The sequence below is a fragment of the Emys orbicularis genome, chromosome 1 (genome assembly GCF_028017835.1).
Source record: "Emys orbicularis isolate rEmyOrb1 chromosome 1, rEmyOrb1.hap1, whole genome shotgun sequence".
Lineage (NCBI taxonomy): Eukaryota > Metazoa > Chordata > Testudines > Emydidae > Emys > Emys orbicularis.
The window spans coordinates 266387715-266401638 of NC_088683.1; the positions used below are offsets into that span (position 1 = coordinate 266387715).

General features: G+C 48.6%; 1 protein-coding gene across 4 annotated transcripts in view; it reads left to right on the plus strand.

Moving 5' to 3' along the window:
* FGF14 (fibroblast growth factor 14) overlaps nucleotides 1-13924 on the plus strand; it is a 638300-nt gene that overhangs the window by 444582 nt on the left and 179794 nt on the right. Inside the window, exon 3 of one of the 4 annotated variants that reach the window (XM_065413675.1) lies at nucleotides 7773-7798. The exons of the other annotated variants lie outside the window; for them this stretch is intronic. Coding sequence (XP_065269747.1) covers nucleotides 7773-7798 — 26 coding nt within the window. The remainder of the gene's footprint in view (nucleotides 1-7772; nucleotides 7799-13924) is intronic. 4 annotated transcript variants of the gene reach the window in all.

The following is a 13924-nucleotide window of genomic DNA, read 5'->3' on the forward strand; positions in this document are numbered from 1 at the left end:
GTATTACATGGGGTCATAATAAGTTAGGTACTGAACAAGTGAAGATTGAGCAAAGAAAGGTACTTGAATACCACAGTCTGAAAGGGAACATGACACAGAACTGGAGGAGGTTGCTATAGATTGCTAGAGGTTGCAAATTATCCTGGAAGCTAGTACTATTGAAGAGAAATCAACGAGTACGCAATCCACCACAGTGCTACATGTGGCAAGCTCAGAGCACTGAAGGACTAAAATACAGACCAGTAGGAACAGAAAGGGGTATGAAATATGGTAGACAAACTAAATAACAAAAATTAAAGAACACTGATCCATGCAAGAATTAATGTGAGAATGGCACATTTCTTTAAATAAAAAAAACTAGCTGTGAAATTACACCACTGACCATTAGCTTACAGACCTGTCTAATAAAGTAAAATCATGTGAATTTGAACCATTAACAGACAGATTTAATTAGAAACAAAACTATTTGTGGTATAATTGATAGACAGGTGAAAGCAAGGACATTGTGGGTGGATGGGGGCAACCTTGATTTCCAAACAATAGCTAATGAAAATTGTGCTTGCCAAAATGAGTGTTTTACAAGAAGTGGAGTGCACCTAATCAGAAATGCATAGCAAGACACAAAGACACAATACAAAACAAATGGCAGAGACCAGATTTGTTTTCAATAAATATGGATGCAATCATCACATAAATGCAAAGATGCTAGCACAAGGGGTTTGATGTCATGCGTGCAACAATAACAGCCATTTTGCAAAAGTGTGACATTTTCAGTACAAATTGCAAAAGAATACAAAAGCAAAATACATCTCATCAATACAGAGCTGGAAGCGCTGATGCTAATGATGGTGCAGAAATACAATTCTTTGTTGGGTCTCTTAATGTTTACAGAGTAAGGGTGTACAAGAGATTAGTCAGTGACATTGGAAATAAATGAACAAAAAGTGGATTTCACAATAAATACTGGAGCCGAGTGCAACGTAATCAAAGCAAGCATATACAAATAAGTGTCTCATATAATAAGTACAAAAAGAACCCATGTAACACAGGAATACTGTCATGTCTGTATAAAGGCAGATGCTACTCATAAGAATATAAAACAGTGGAAATCTTTTGTGAGCTTGGGTTGAAGGAACAATTTGCAAATGCAAATCATTAATAGGTGTATAACTTGTCTTCTCAATAGGATACAAAAATATTCTTAGAGAATTTGATTAGATATTTAATGGCCTGGGGTGAGTTAAGTAGATAATATATCATGTCAATATAGAAACCAGTGTCCCACTAAAAATGCATATACTATATAAAGTCCCGTTAGCACTGAGACACATAAAGTAAAAACTGAACACGAACAGATGGTAAAATTAGATGTTCTTGAGCAAATTCAGACACCAGCTGACTGTGTTAACAGTATTGTTTAAATAATAAGTTAAAGATGTGTATAGACTGAAAAATTTGACTAAGGCCATCAAATGCAAGTAGTACTCATCAGAACTGTTGGAGAGATCATGTCTAGACTTCAAAATGCAAGGGTTGTGTAATACTTACTAATAGAAATCAAAGGATTTATTGGACCATTCCAAGTACTAACTCCAGGACACACAGGCAGAACTAGATTTCCTGCTAACTCCCCCACATGAAATACAACAACATACTAACATACAAGACAACAATTTAAAACTAATATAAATATACAGCACCATTTATTGGTGGAGATTCTGTCTGCACTGATCCCTTCTAGTTGAATAAGAATTTGAACAGTAACTTCTAGGAAATCTGCCATGAACGCAGATTTCTGTATGAGTCTGCCCACTCAAGTCCTATATTCAGTCATGGAGACATCACTAATAGTTGGATCTGGATTATCAGAGGGTGCACGGTTCATGTCCTCCAGGTCAGGGCTATCTGTAATGGACAGACTGTCTATTGAAAACTGCTGTTGTCTGCAATGGCTGATGATCAATAGTCACCAATTTAACTCCTGCAGTACAAATTTTCTTCCCTTTTCGGTATTGGGTGTTCTCCATGGATCAGACTTTTTCATATCCTGAGTCCAATAACTATTTTTTCAAGCCATCAATGACTCCAGACCAGTGGTTCTCAAAGCCGGTCCGCCGCTTGTTCAGGGAAAGCCCCTGGCGGGCCGGGCCGGTTTGTTTACCTGCCGCGCCCGCAGATTCGGCCGATCGTGGCTCCCACTGGCCGCGGTTCGCCGCTCCAGGCTAATGGGGGCTACGGGAAGGGCGGCCAGCACATTCCTCGGCCCGCGCCACTTCCTGCAGCCCCCATTGGCCTGGAGCGGCGAACCGCGGCCAGTGGGAGCCGCGATAGGCCGAATCTGCGGACGCGGCAGGTAAACAGCCCGGCCCGCCAGGGGCTTTCCCTGAACAAGCGGCAGACCGGCTTTGAGAATCACTGCTCTAGACACCTAGTAACAGGTATCTCGGCAGCTCTTCACATGGGCTGTTCTAATAGTTGCTGATGGTGTCACTGCTGCACCAGCAACTTCTGGTTTCCCTTGATGTGGTTTTCCTCTGCTTGGGCAATTCTATCTCCAGTGGCCTTTGCCTCCTGGACCATTTTAGAGAAATAATAAGGTTTATTTACTCCTTTAAAGAGACAAAAGCACATTACAGCTTATTAATTTTTCTGGGATAAATACACCCTTCCCTTCAAACATAGCACTGAGTTGGTTTATAATAAAAATAAAAACAAATTTATTAACATAATATACATAGGATTAAGCAAGTTCAAGAATAAGGAATGAAGATAGAAAGTTACAAGTAAAACAAACCAAATTATGCTTTCTAGTGGCTAAGACTTAACTTAACAAGCTACTGTCTTTGTTTAAGGTAGATTTCTTACCAGTCTGTCTTCTTTTTCTCAGTTAGGACCTTCCACAGAACCACAAGGGACTGGTTTCCCTTGTCTTCCTAAATGAAAGATCTTTGCTTAAGCAGGTTTCTCACCTATATTCAGTTTCTATAGACTTCAAACCCCTCCCCCTTGGTTGAAGGACCCACCTTTCTCAGCTTGCCAGAGCTCTGTTCCCTTGTGTCTGTCTAGTGATGGATACCAAAGATGGCTTCTGTCTTTACTTATATCTTCCAAAGTTCAGTGACCTTGTTTCAAGAGGCAGGGAAACCTCATGCTGTTCTACCCTTCCTGTGGGCTTCCCATCCCCCTGCTAATTTTTGTGTAAATGGAGCTTCCATTGTTTCTGGACACAACTTGCTTAATTTCACTGGAGACAGGTAGATAGCTGTGATGTTCCCTCCTGTCTGGGAGAGACCTATTTTCTCCCTTTGTTTGATCACAGCCTGTAAGCCTAATATCAATGAATACCCACAATTCCTTATATAATGTTAAAAACTTACATTTTATGATGATATTAATCACCAGTGTGTCATAGGCTTTCATCAAACACCTCACTCAACAAATTTTTATAATACAGTAATACTGTATACAATCAGTTGATTCAATTGCTTATCACTTGAGGTTCAAACCTCTGTCTTTACAGCCAATGAAGTTTCTCTTCCCTTATAAAAGGTGTCTCCTCCCCTGCTTTTTTTAATCTTGATAACTTTGTTTACCTAACTGGACCTTCATGGTTTGCCTGACAAGCAGGCTGATCAGAGAAACAAATTCACATTCCTTTGTCTAGGGCAAACCTGTTTACCACCACCCACCTCCCCCAACATGCCTGATTTAAACACAATTTAGTCACCATCCCAATATATATCTATAACTCTTGATATACACCTTGTAATGATCAGTGAGTTACTAGTTTTTCAATGCCATATTGCATTACACCGTTTAGATACAGATTATAACCATAAGGAGTTGGGGTACACTGAAATGGTCAGGCCAGCTGTAACTCATTTCCTTATACTAGTGAGCCCTTTGTGCTTTTGCATCGGGATGCTGTTAGGTCACACCGCTCCCGTCTTACAAAGCTGCAGGATGGCTAGCAACTAGCTTCCCAGAGGTAGCAGGTCAGTGCCCACTTTCCCGGACAAGGCGTCTGCCACCATATTTTCTTTCCCCTTTATGTAGAGGTGTTACAAACATTTCACAGTGACATTAATCACCTGGATTTTTGAGTGTTTGGAAGGTATGGGAATAATTGCCGATAATCTGCTGATTTGGGCCAAAAAAGACCAACTTCATAATGACAGACAGCATAATGTTAGTATGCCATTCACTACAGCACAGAACGGCACTAGCATACTTCACAAGATAAAAGCTTTTGGGAATTAAAAAAAAGAGTTGTCACAGAAGCATCTCTACTGAAATATTTAAAGACTAGCAAAGATCCTAGAATTTGTCAATGCAAGCTCACATGGGTTTCAAGCTGTCCCTCTGCAAAAGGAGCATCCAGTGGTAAATGCTTCCACAACATTGACTAACACACAATAGAACAATGTTCAGATTGGAAAAAAACAAATACTGTCAAGAGTGTTTTAACTGTGAATGGTTTGATTAAGATGTGTGTGTGCAGAAATCAGTCAAGGCAGAACCAGACCATAAACAGTTAGAAGCCACAGTACAGAAATCATTTTGCAAAGTACCGCCTAGATGTCAGAAAATGATTATGAAATTGCAGAAGTGATAAGTGTGTGAGAGAGGCCCAGTAAAGAGCTTCTTATGTTCTACATGCTTTCAAAAGTGCCTATAAAGAGTGAAAGCAATGAGATGCAGGAAGAAACATTTGAAATAAAGGTCAAGTACTGCCCCTTTCTGACCCAGCTTGAAAGAGTAATTCTAGATAGATGGTGAAGAGAAAAAAAATTCAGGCACATCTGAACATAAAAAAAAAGGGGGGGCTTTTGAGGTGTGATTGTTGCATATGTTTCTGTACAAAGAATCTTATGTCATGATATTTTAGAATATGAGATAAGAAATGTTACCACAGTGTCCATGTGAGTATTAAGAAGTGTAAGAACAGAGCCTGAGATGTTCTGTTCTGGACAGGCATGAATGCTGCCATCAAAGATAAGGTATCCAAGAGCAAAACCTGCAAGAAATGCTAGCAACAGAATGCAAAAGAACCTTGAAACCTATGAGATTCTTGCTCATTCTTAGCCCAAGTTTGGGTGCAGATCTATTTGAATTTACCTCTAATTTGTAGGTTGCTACTCTGCCTTTAATTTGAGTTGTTGCACAAAACTTTGAAAAGCAATGTAATAACAGTGTAATATCACAGACTCATCATGAGAAGATGAGCAATTCACCAGCAGCTCGCTTCGGTAGTTCAAGCAGACTGACATGCCCTTTCTATGTACAGTTGAATGGGTTAGTGGATAAATCAGTACAAATGGCAAAGATTTCAATTTAAAAAACAACTAGTGGATTAAAGGGATCCACATTGTTAAAATATCATGCACACTTTACATTATTTTATTAGGATCACCAGTTCAAATACCTATGGCGAGAAAGACAGACAAAAATTTTGGTGCCAACATTTAGCCTGCTTCCTAACCTTATAGCAGTAGATCCTAAAATTGCTTAAGAACTACGTGCCAGGTAACTAGAATAGATTAAAAGAATGCTGAAGTCATCCCCCATTGTAAGTCTTTCAAACAGAAAGTGGCTAGCAACTTGCTGAAGTAACAGCTACACCCTCTCCACCAATGTGATATGTCATAAGTACTCTAACAGTGTCAGGGCCTGTAATGTGGGATATCTGACCTAGTGTTTGGTGTCAGGAGTAGAGTTGGGGTCATGGTCACACCAGGGTTCAAAGCCACGGCAAGAGTCAGAAGTCACGCCAAGGGTCGAAGTCAGAGTCAGTAACTGGCGTCAGGGTGAGGAAGCAGGCAGCAGGAACAAGGAACAGGGCATGGTAAAAGGAACAGGGATGAGGCATGTTATCAGGAACAAGGAGCAGGAACCAGGCGAGAAAGCAGGGACCTGATCTCAGAAATCTGGGCAGCAACACGCCTAGTGACTAGTTGCTCAGACAAGAAATGGGACAGGAACAGGAAGCCAATCAGCAGTCTGTTGTTAGTCAACTCACCCTGCCGAGTCAGCAAGTGTAGCTTCTGGTGGTGGGGTGTTAACAGCAGTTCTTCTTCAAATGCTTGCTCATGTTGATTCCATTCTAGCTGTGCGTGCACCCACGTGCGCAGCCGTCAGATATTTTTGCCTTAGTGGTATCCATAGGGTCGGCTGTAGCTCCCTCTTGAGTGCCACGCCCATGCATCGGTATATTAGGCACCACTGGCCCTACGCCCACTCAGTTCCTTCTTACCGCCCATGGTGGTTAGTTGGAATGCCTTTCCCTTGCCTTGAAAGGGCTAGCAGTTCTTCTATTTCATTCTTTGAGCCGTAAGGCTTTGTAAATAATTTGTTTACAGTAGTTAGTTAATAAGTAGTTGTTGACTAGAGTAGTTGGTGATAGAGTCCCAGTGGGGACTTCAACCCAGGCAGGGCATTCCCTGGTCTCCCAGTTTTAAGCCCTGCTCTGACTGTAACCCTCATAGCACCTGCCTCAAATGCTTGGGAGGGAATCAGATGTGAAGGAGAAGTGTCACATCTGTAAGAACTTTTGTCCCAGAACTCTGCTTCTGAGCCTCCCTGGCTGGACTCTGCCCTGAGCGTCTCAGCCTCAGTGCGCAGCGCACCCTTGGCACCAGGCTCCACCCAGCAGTACTTCCCAGCACCAGTGCCTAAGAAGAGTGACTTCCCGCCACCGAGCAAGAAGGGCAAAGGACCCAGTTTGGGCTGATAGCCCACACCAGAGCCACATGGGGATGCCCCCCAGTAGGACCCACTAACCTCCTGAGGGATCCGCCACCGACTCCAGGGATTGGTAGAGGACCCAGACTGGTGGCAATGCCGATGCCTTCCCAGGCTCTCCTGGTGCCCAGAGAGCAGAGGCCTCTACCAGCGCCGCCGGCACCGCGTGCATTGCAGGTCACAGCAAAGGCTCCCGGTGAGGGAAAGCCAGCCGTAAAAACTCCTCAGAGGGCGGGTGAATGATGCCAGTCTCCGGAAATGAGACAGAGCTCTCAGTCTCCACATCCCAGGTCTGTCTTCTGCGGGATGTCCTACGTAGCCGGCACCATGCTCATGGTCTCCGCGCTCTCAACGAGGGTCGCCTAGAGGAAAGCACCAATTACTGTATCGCTGGCACCAATCATCCTCCGCTGGTTGTCTCCTCAGTGCAGATCCCCACGGTAGGAGCAGTCTCCGTCATGGTACCGATCTCCCTTCCCCTGGCACTGATTCTCCTACTTGAGGCACCGGTCTCCTGTAGCAACAGTTAGCCATGAGATGCAAGCTTTGATGGCCCCTCCGTGATCACCAGAAGGTGTTTCCTCCAGTTTGGAAAGGGAATTCAGCCCTTCACCACGACAGCACCGGCGTGGGTGGGCACCTGAGGCTGCATCGACCTCCGTGATAGCATTGTAGCAGCAAGGCCAGTGGCGCAATGGCCCTACTCAAGTGTGTGGGGCATGTCTGTGATGCCGATGCCTCAGTCAGTCCATTCTTCAGCCACTGCCTCATAGCAGCAACCAACGGCACTGGCGGCACCAAGCCTGGTACGTGGTGCACTCGGAGGCCGGGGTAGAGGAGCAAGTGCCCACCCCAAAACCCTCTTCCCCCACAGGGGATGATCCCTCGGGGCCTCTCCCGGTGACCCAGTCATCGTCCTCGTCCCCAGATGAGGCGGTGTGGGCCCCTCCAGCGCCAACCTGCTGGACGATTTCAAAGAACATCAGGCCCTGCTTTGGACTTGGGCTACGAACTTGGGCTTGGAAGTGGAGGAGAACGCCGAACAGGTGTAAACCCGGTTCAATGTGCTCTCAGCCTCTACCCCTGCCCCTGTTGCGCTACCAGTACATGATGGGATCCTAAAAATAGCAAAAACCCTTTGGCAAACTCCTTCTTCCATCCCTCCCACCTCCAAGAAGGCCAAGAAAAAGTATTTTGTTCCAGCCAAGGGGTTCGAATATTTGTATACCCACCTTCCTCCAGGCTCACTGGTCGTCTTGGTGGCCAACAAGAAGGAGAGATGGGCAAACCAGTTCAACCCCCAAGAATAAAGAGACCCAGAGGCTGGACCTTTTTTGGAGAAAGATTTATTAGATGGCCAGCCTTCAGTTCCGGGTGGCCAAACACCAGGCTTTCTTGGGGAGGTACAACTTCAATTTATGGGACTCCCTCCGTAAGTTCAAGGACTCACTGCCCCAGGACTCGGCCTAGGAATTCAGGGCCCTGGTGGAGGAGGGTATGATGGCTGCAAGGTGCTCCCTCCAGATGGCATGGGATGCGGCCGCTTCAGCAACTAGGGTGGTCGCATTGACGATGGTCATGAGGTGCATCTCCTGGCTTCAAACCACTGGCCTGTCCCAGGAGATGCTGACCTCGATCCAGGATCTTCCTTTGATGGGAATGGTCTCTTCATAGAAGAGACTGACGCGAGGCTGCACAGACTGACGCTCGGGCCACCCTTCGCTCGCTGGGTCTGCATATGCTGCAGTCATTGAGGAAGCAGTTCCGGCCACCCCCGCCGCCAAGGCCTTTGCAGTCTCGACATGGGCCTGCAAGGAGAAGGGATAGAGACACGAGTTTTGGTTGTCACCGCCCTTCCTCCTCCCGCTCCCCTGCACAACCCAGCTCGTCGAAGCCTCGTGGGGGCCAGAAGCACTCGTTTTGAGGGTGTGCTGCAGCGTGACAGCTTGGGGGGAGGGATAGCTCAGAGGTTTGCGCTTTGGCCTGCTAAACCCAGGGTTGTGAGTTCAATCCTTGAGGGGGCCACTTAGGGATCTGGGGCAAAATCATTACTTGGTCCTGCTAGTGAAGGCAGGGGGCTGGACTCAATGACCTTTTGGGGTCCCTTCCAGTTCTATGAGATAGGTATATCTCCATATATTAGTCAACTCCCCGGATCCACTTCGTTCTTTCCTCAACCATCTTCTTCAGAGATTGTATCTTGGGGCTACTCCCTGCAATTCTTGGCTGCTCCCCCTCTGCCCCCCTTTCCCTGTCCCTCTTCAGGGACCCTTCTCACGAGCAACTCCTCATTCAAGAGGATGAGAACCTCATGCAGCCCGGGGAAATGGAGGAAGTCCCCTGGGACATGAGGGGAAAAAGGTTCTACTCCCATTATTTCCTAATTCTGAAAGCGAAAGGGGGTCTAAGACCCATTCTGGACCTGCGGCGCCTCAACAGGTCACTCAAAAAGTTGAAGTTCTGCATGGTCTCCCTGGTCTCCATCATCCTCTCCCTGGATCCAGGAGACTGGTACGCCGCCCTCGATCTGAAGGATATATCTCCATATTTTCCAAGGTCTCAGATGATTCCTCCAGTTTGTGGTGGGTGGATGCCAGTGCCAGTTCATGGCACTGCCCTTTGGCCTCTCGTCTGCCCCAAGGGTGTTTACAAAATGTATGGCACTAGTGGCCGCTTACTCAGGCATCTAGGGGTTCAGGTCTACTCATATTTCGACGATTGGCTCATCAAGGGCCCAGATCTCGGGAACAGGTTCAAAGGAGCCTCAATCTGGTTTGTTCCATCTGCCGCGACCTGGGCCTGTTGGTAAACGAAAAGAAATCGACCTTAAGGCCGGTTCATTGGGGCAGTTCATTGGGGCAGTTCTCAACTCCACACGAGCCAGAGCCTTCCTTCCGGAGGTGTTTTTCCAGGCCATGTCGGACCTGATCTCCCATGTGAAAAACTACCCGATCACCACTGCTCACACCTGCCTGCGGTTGTTGGGCCACATGGTCGCATGTATGTAGGTGGTCCAGCATGCCTGGCTCCATCACTGGCCACTGCAAGCATGGTTGGCGTCGGTCTACATCTCCAACAGACACGATCTAGACCGGGTGGTCAGGGTTCCGGTTCACATCCAATTGTCCCTGGATTGGTGGTTGAGCTCTGAATCGGTATTGGAGGGAGTTCCCGTCATGGCCCTGTCCCCATCACTGACCCTCGTTTCCAATGCCTTGGACCTGGGCTGGGGAGCCCCCTGGGCGAGCTCAGGACGCAAGGCCGCTGGTCGTGGGATGGTCTGTCCCTCCACATAAACGTCAGGGAGCTCAAAGTGGTTCGCCTGGCTGCCAGGCTTTCCTGCCCCATGTGAAGGGCAAGGTGATGCAGGTCCTGACAGACAATACTGCAGCGATGTATTACATTAACAGGCAGGGCAGAACCAGGTCGCCGGCCCTTTGCCAAGAAGCTCTCCACCTGTGGGGCTTCTGTGTGTAGCAGATTGAGCACTCACTGCCGCGGCACCTCCTGCTGGTTGTCTCAGGAATTAGCTCCTCAGCCTTGGAGCGCCCCATGCTGGCCTGTGTCTTGCCTGCTGCAGGCCCCATGTCCCTCCTGGACCCTGATGCCCCTTTCCTTGGGGTGCTGCCCTGCAGCAGTGCCCCCCGCACTCTGGGTATCCCCTCCCAGGGGAATCCCCATCCCTATGCCCACCTTGCCTCAGTGGCTACTGCCAGTCGTCATCTAACCCCCTTTCTCTGGGGCAGACTGCAGTCTGTAATGGCAACTTATCATTGGCAAGGCGGTTGGACCAGCTGCTTCTGCCTATCCCTGGGCTGCACCTCTGCAGTCCCAGTACCTCCTTAGGCCTTTAACAAGGCCTCAGCCTGGGGAGTTGCCCGGGTGGAGCTCCCTAGCTCCTCTGGCCCTTCCCCAGCACAGCTCTGCTTCAAGTACCCTGTGCTCCCAGGCAGCCAGGTCCTTCCCACTCCAAGGCTGGAGTTAGACTGACCCAGCTCCTCCCTTAGCCCTTATATCAGGGCCAGTTGTGGCCTGATTGGGTGTGGCCACAGCTGTGGCTGCTTCCCCAATCAGCTGACCTTTTCCCCCAGGAGCGGGGTAACTGCCCCGCTACAGTGTGGCATGCCATACATCTGGTGGCCGCGCATCTGCTTGGGGCCAAGAACGTGGTAGCAGATCGCTTCAGCAGGACCTTCTTGTCTTGCCACAAGCGGTCACTCCACCCGGAGGTGGTTCTTGTGATCTCCCTGACGTGGGAAACTCCCCAGGTGGATCTGCTTGTGTCCAGTCAGCAGGGCCGACGAGAGGGTGGGGAAGCCAGTACAAATTACCGGGGCCCAGCTCCCCCCCCCGTCATCCCTGTTTAGCCAGTCCGCCCTTGCTGGGGGGCCCGAAAAAATTCCGGGCCCGGCTCCCCCCCCCCTCTCGTCGGCCCTGTTTAGCCAGTCCGCCCTTGCTGGGGGACCCGAAAAAATTCCGGGCCTGGCTTCCCCGGCTTCCCCCCTGTCTCGTCGGCCCTGTTTAGCCGGTCCGTCCTTGCTGGGGGGCCTGAAAAAATGTTTTCACCGGGGCCCGAACCCACTTTCGGCAGCCCTGCCAGTCAGAACAGGAAATGGCATGTGTTCTGCTCATTCCGGGGATTGGACAGGGGCTTCCTTTTGGCTCCTGTGGTTGGGGGCTCTGATGTATGCCTTCCCACTGGTGTCACTAGTCGATAAGGTCCTTCTGAAGATCAAACGGGGCAAGGCCAAGGTGATCCTGATAGCTCCTGCATGGCCTCAGCAGCACTGGTTTGGCATGCTGATGGACCTTTTAGTAGCCGCCCCACTGTAGCTGCCTCTCTGGCCAGACCTGCTGTCCCAGAACCACGGCAGTCTTCTGCATCCAAACCTGGTGGCACCGCACTTGACAGTGTGGCTTTTGCATGGCTAAATGCAGAAGAACGCAAATGCTCAGCTCAGGTTCAACAGGTCTTGTTGGGCAGCAGAAAGCCCTCCACCAGAGCAACCTACCTCGCCAAGTGGAAGAGGTTTGCGTGCTGGGCCGCAGAACAGAGTATCCGGGCTGAGCAGCGATCCTGGACTATCTTCTACACCTCAACCTCCAGGGGTTGTCCCTGTCATCGATCAAAGTCCACTTCCACCCTCTGCTCCAGGACAGGTTGGTCTTCACTCACAACATGACTTTCCAGTTTTTGAAAGGTCTGGCACATCTCTATCCACATGTCAGGGATCCCGTCCCTCCCTGGGACCTGAATCTCATGCTGTCGCGGCTCATGGGTCCTCCCTTTGAGCCTCTAGCTTTCTGCTTCCTTCTCCTCCTCTCCTGGAAAGTTTCTTTCCTGGTCTCAATAACGTCCGCCCATTGGGTCTCTGAGATCAGGGCGCTAACTTCAGAGCCGCCCTATACAGTGTTCTACAAGGACAAGGTCCACCTCCGGCCGCATCCAGCGTTCCTGCCCAAGGTAGTTTCGCAGTTTCATACTGGTCAAAACATATACTTACCTGTCTTCTTTCTGAAGCTTCATAAATCAGAAGAGGAGTGCAAATTGCATGCCCTGGACATCAGGAGGGCACTTGCCTTCTACATCGACAGGGCCAAGCCGTTTCGTAAGTCAATGCAGTTGTTTGTTGCAGTGGCAAACAGGCCTGGACCACAGCCTGCATCTGTTACTGCTATGATCTGGCAAAGCTGCCTCCACCGGCGTCCGTGACTGCCCACTCAACTAGGGCACAGGCTTCGTCGTCAGCCTTCCTGACCCAGGTGCCGATTCAGGATATCTGCAGGGCTGCTACCTGGTCATCTATCTACATGTTTGTCTCATTATGCGCTCACCCAGCAAGCCTGAGACGATGCTGGCTTTTGCAGAGCTGTGTTGCAAGCTTCACAACGGTGAACTCTGAGCCCACCACCAGGGATGCTGCTTGTGAGTCACTTAGAATGGAATTGACATGAGCAAGCACTTGAAGAAGAAGAAACAGTTACCCATCTTTTGTAACTGTTGTTCTTCGAGATGTATTGCTCATGTCCACTCTCCTGCCCCTCTGTCAGAGTTGCTGGCAAGAAGGAAATGGAGAGGGCATAGGCGCCTAATATACTGATGCATGGGCGCGGCTCTCAAGGTCCCATTCAGCAGCCCCACAAGGCTGGGTTTGAGACTTGTGGCACCTGACGCCATTTCTCAGGATGATTCCTGTGGAAGGCCCAGACTTTTGAGGGGCATACACATGATGAGCTGGCTCCCAAGAGCATTCTTCCACCCCAGAGCCCTCCCGATTGATCAGATAGTACAGAGTCCATCTGTGCAGTTGGGAGTCCAGGATGTCCTGGATGAGGTGATCCTCATGGTCTTGAACTTGAACCGCATGTGTAGGTGGTGTATGCCTGCTGGGGAATGGATTGTTTAGGAAAGGCTTCAGGAGGGAAATTCAAAAGACAGGATGGACCTTTCAGGATCGATGGAGCTGTAATTCAAATGCCACCGGATTTATCTGCCAAGTAATAGTGAAAGGACATGCATACTGATGATCTAAATTGTGCACAGGTAGAGTGGTCTGTAGATGTTTTGTGGACAGCCACACTTTCTGGCCTGTCTTTAGAGGTGGGACTTCTTGGCGGTGTTTGTCAGTGTGGTGATTATAAGTTGTCTTGGCTGCTTCCAGGTGCTCCTTTAGGTTGACTTGCATTTCTTGAATGGTCTGTACCAGATCAGAGGTAGCAGGAACCATTGTGGATGAAGGGACAGAAGGGTGGAAATGAGGATGAAAACCATAGTTGGAGTAGAAGGGACTGGATCAGGTAGAGGTGTGTTCCATGTTGCCAATTCAGCAAGTGGGAGTAATGCAACCCAATTGTTTTGGCAGCTGTTCAGGAAGCAGCACAGGTATTGTCCAAACACCTGGTTGACCTATTCTGATTGGCCATCCATCTGAGCATGCTGTGCAGTGGATGCATGGGGTCAGACATCTAGGACATGAAACACTCCAATTGGGAGCCATGGTCTGTGGTAAGGTGGTCAGGGAGGCCATGGAGGCAGAAGATCTATGTAACCAGAAGGTGTGCAATAGTTTCTGCAGTAGGGAGACATAAATATGGTACAAAATGGGTCATTTTGATAAGCTGGTCCACAACAGTTTGTGTGGTATTGCAGCCTTCAGATTTGGGTAGTTCTGCTATAAAATCA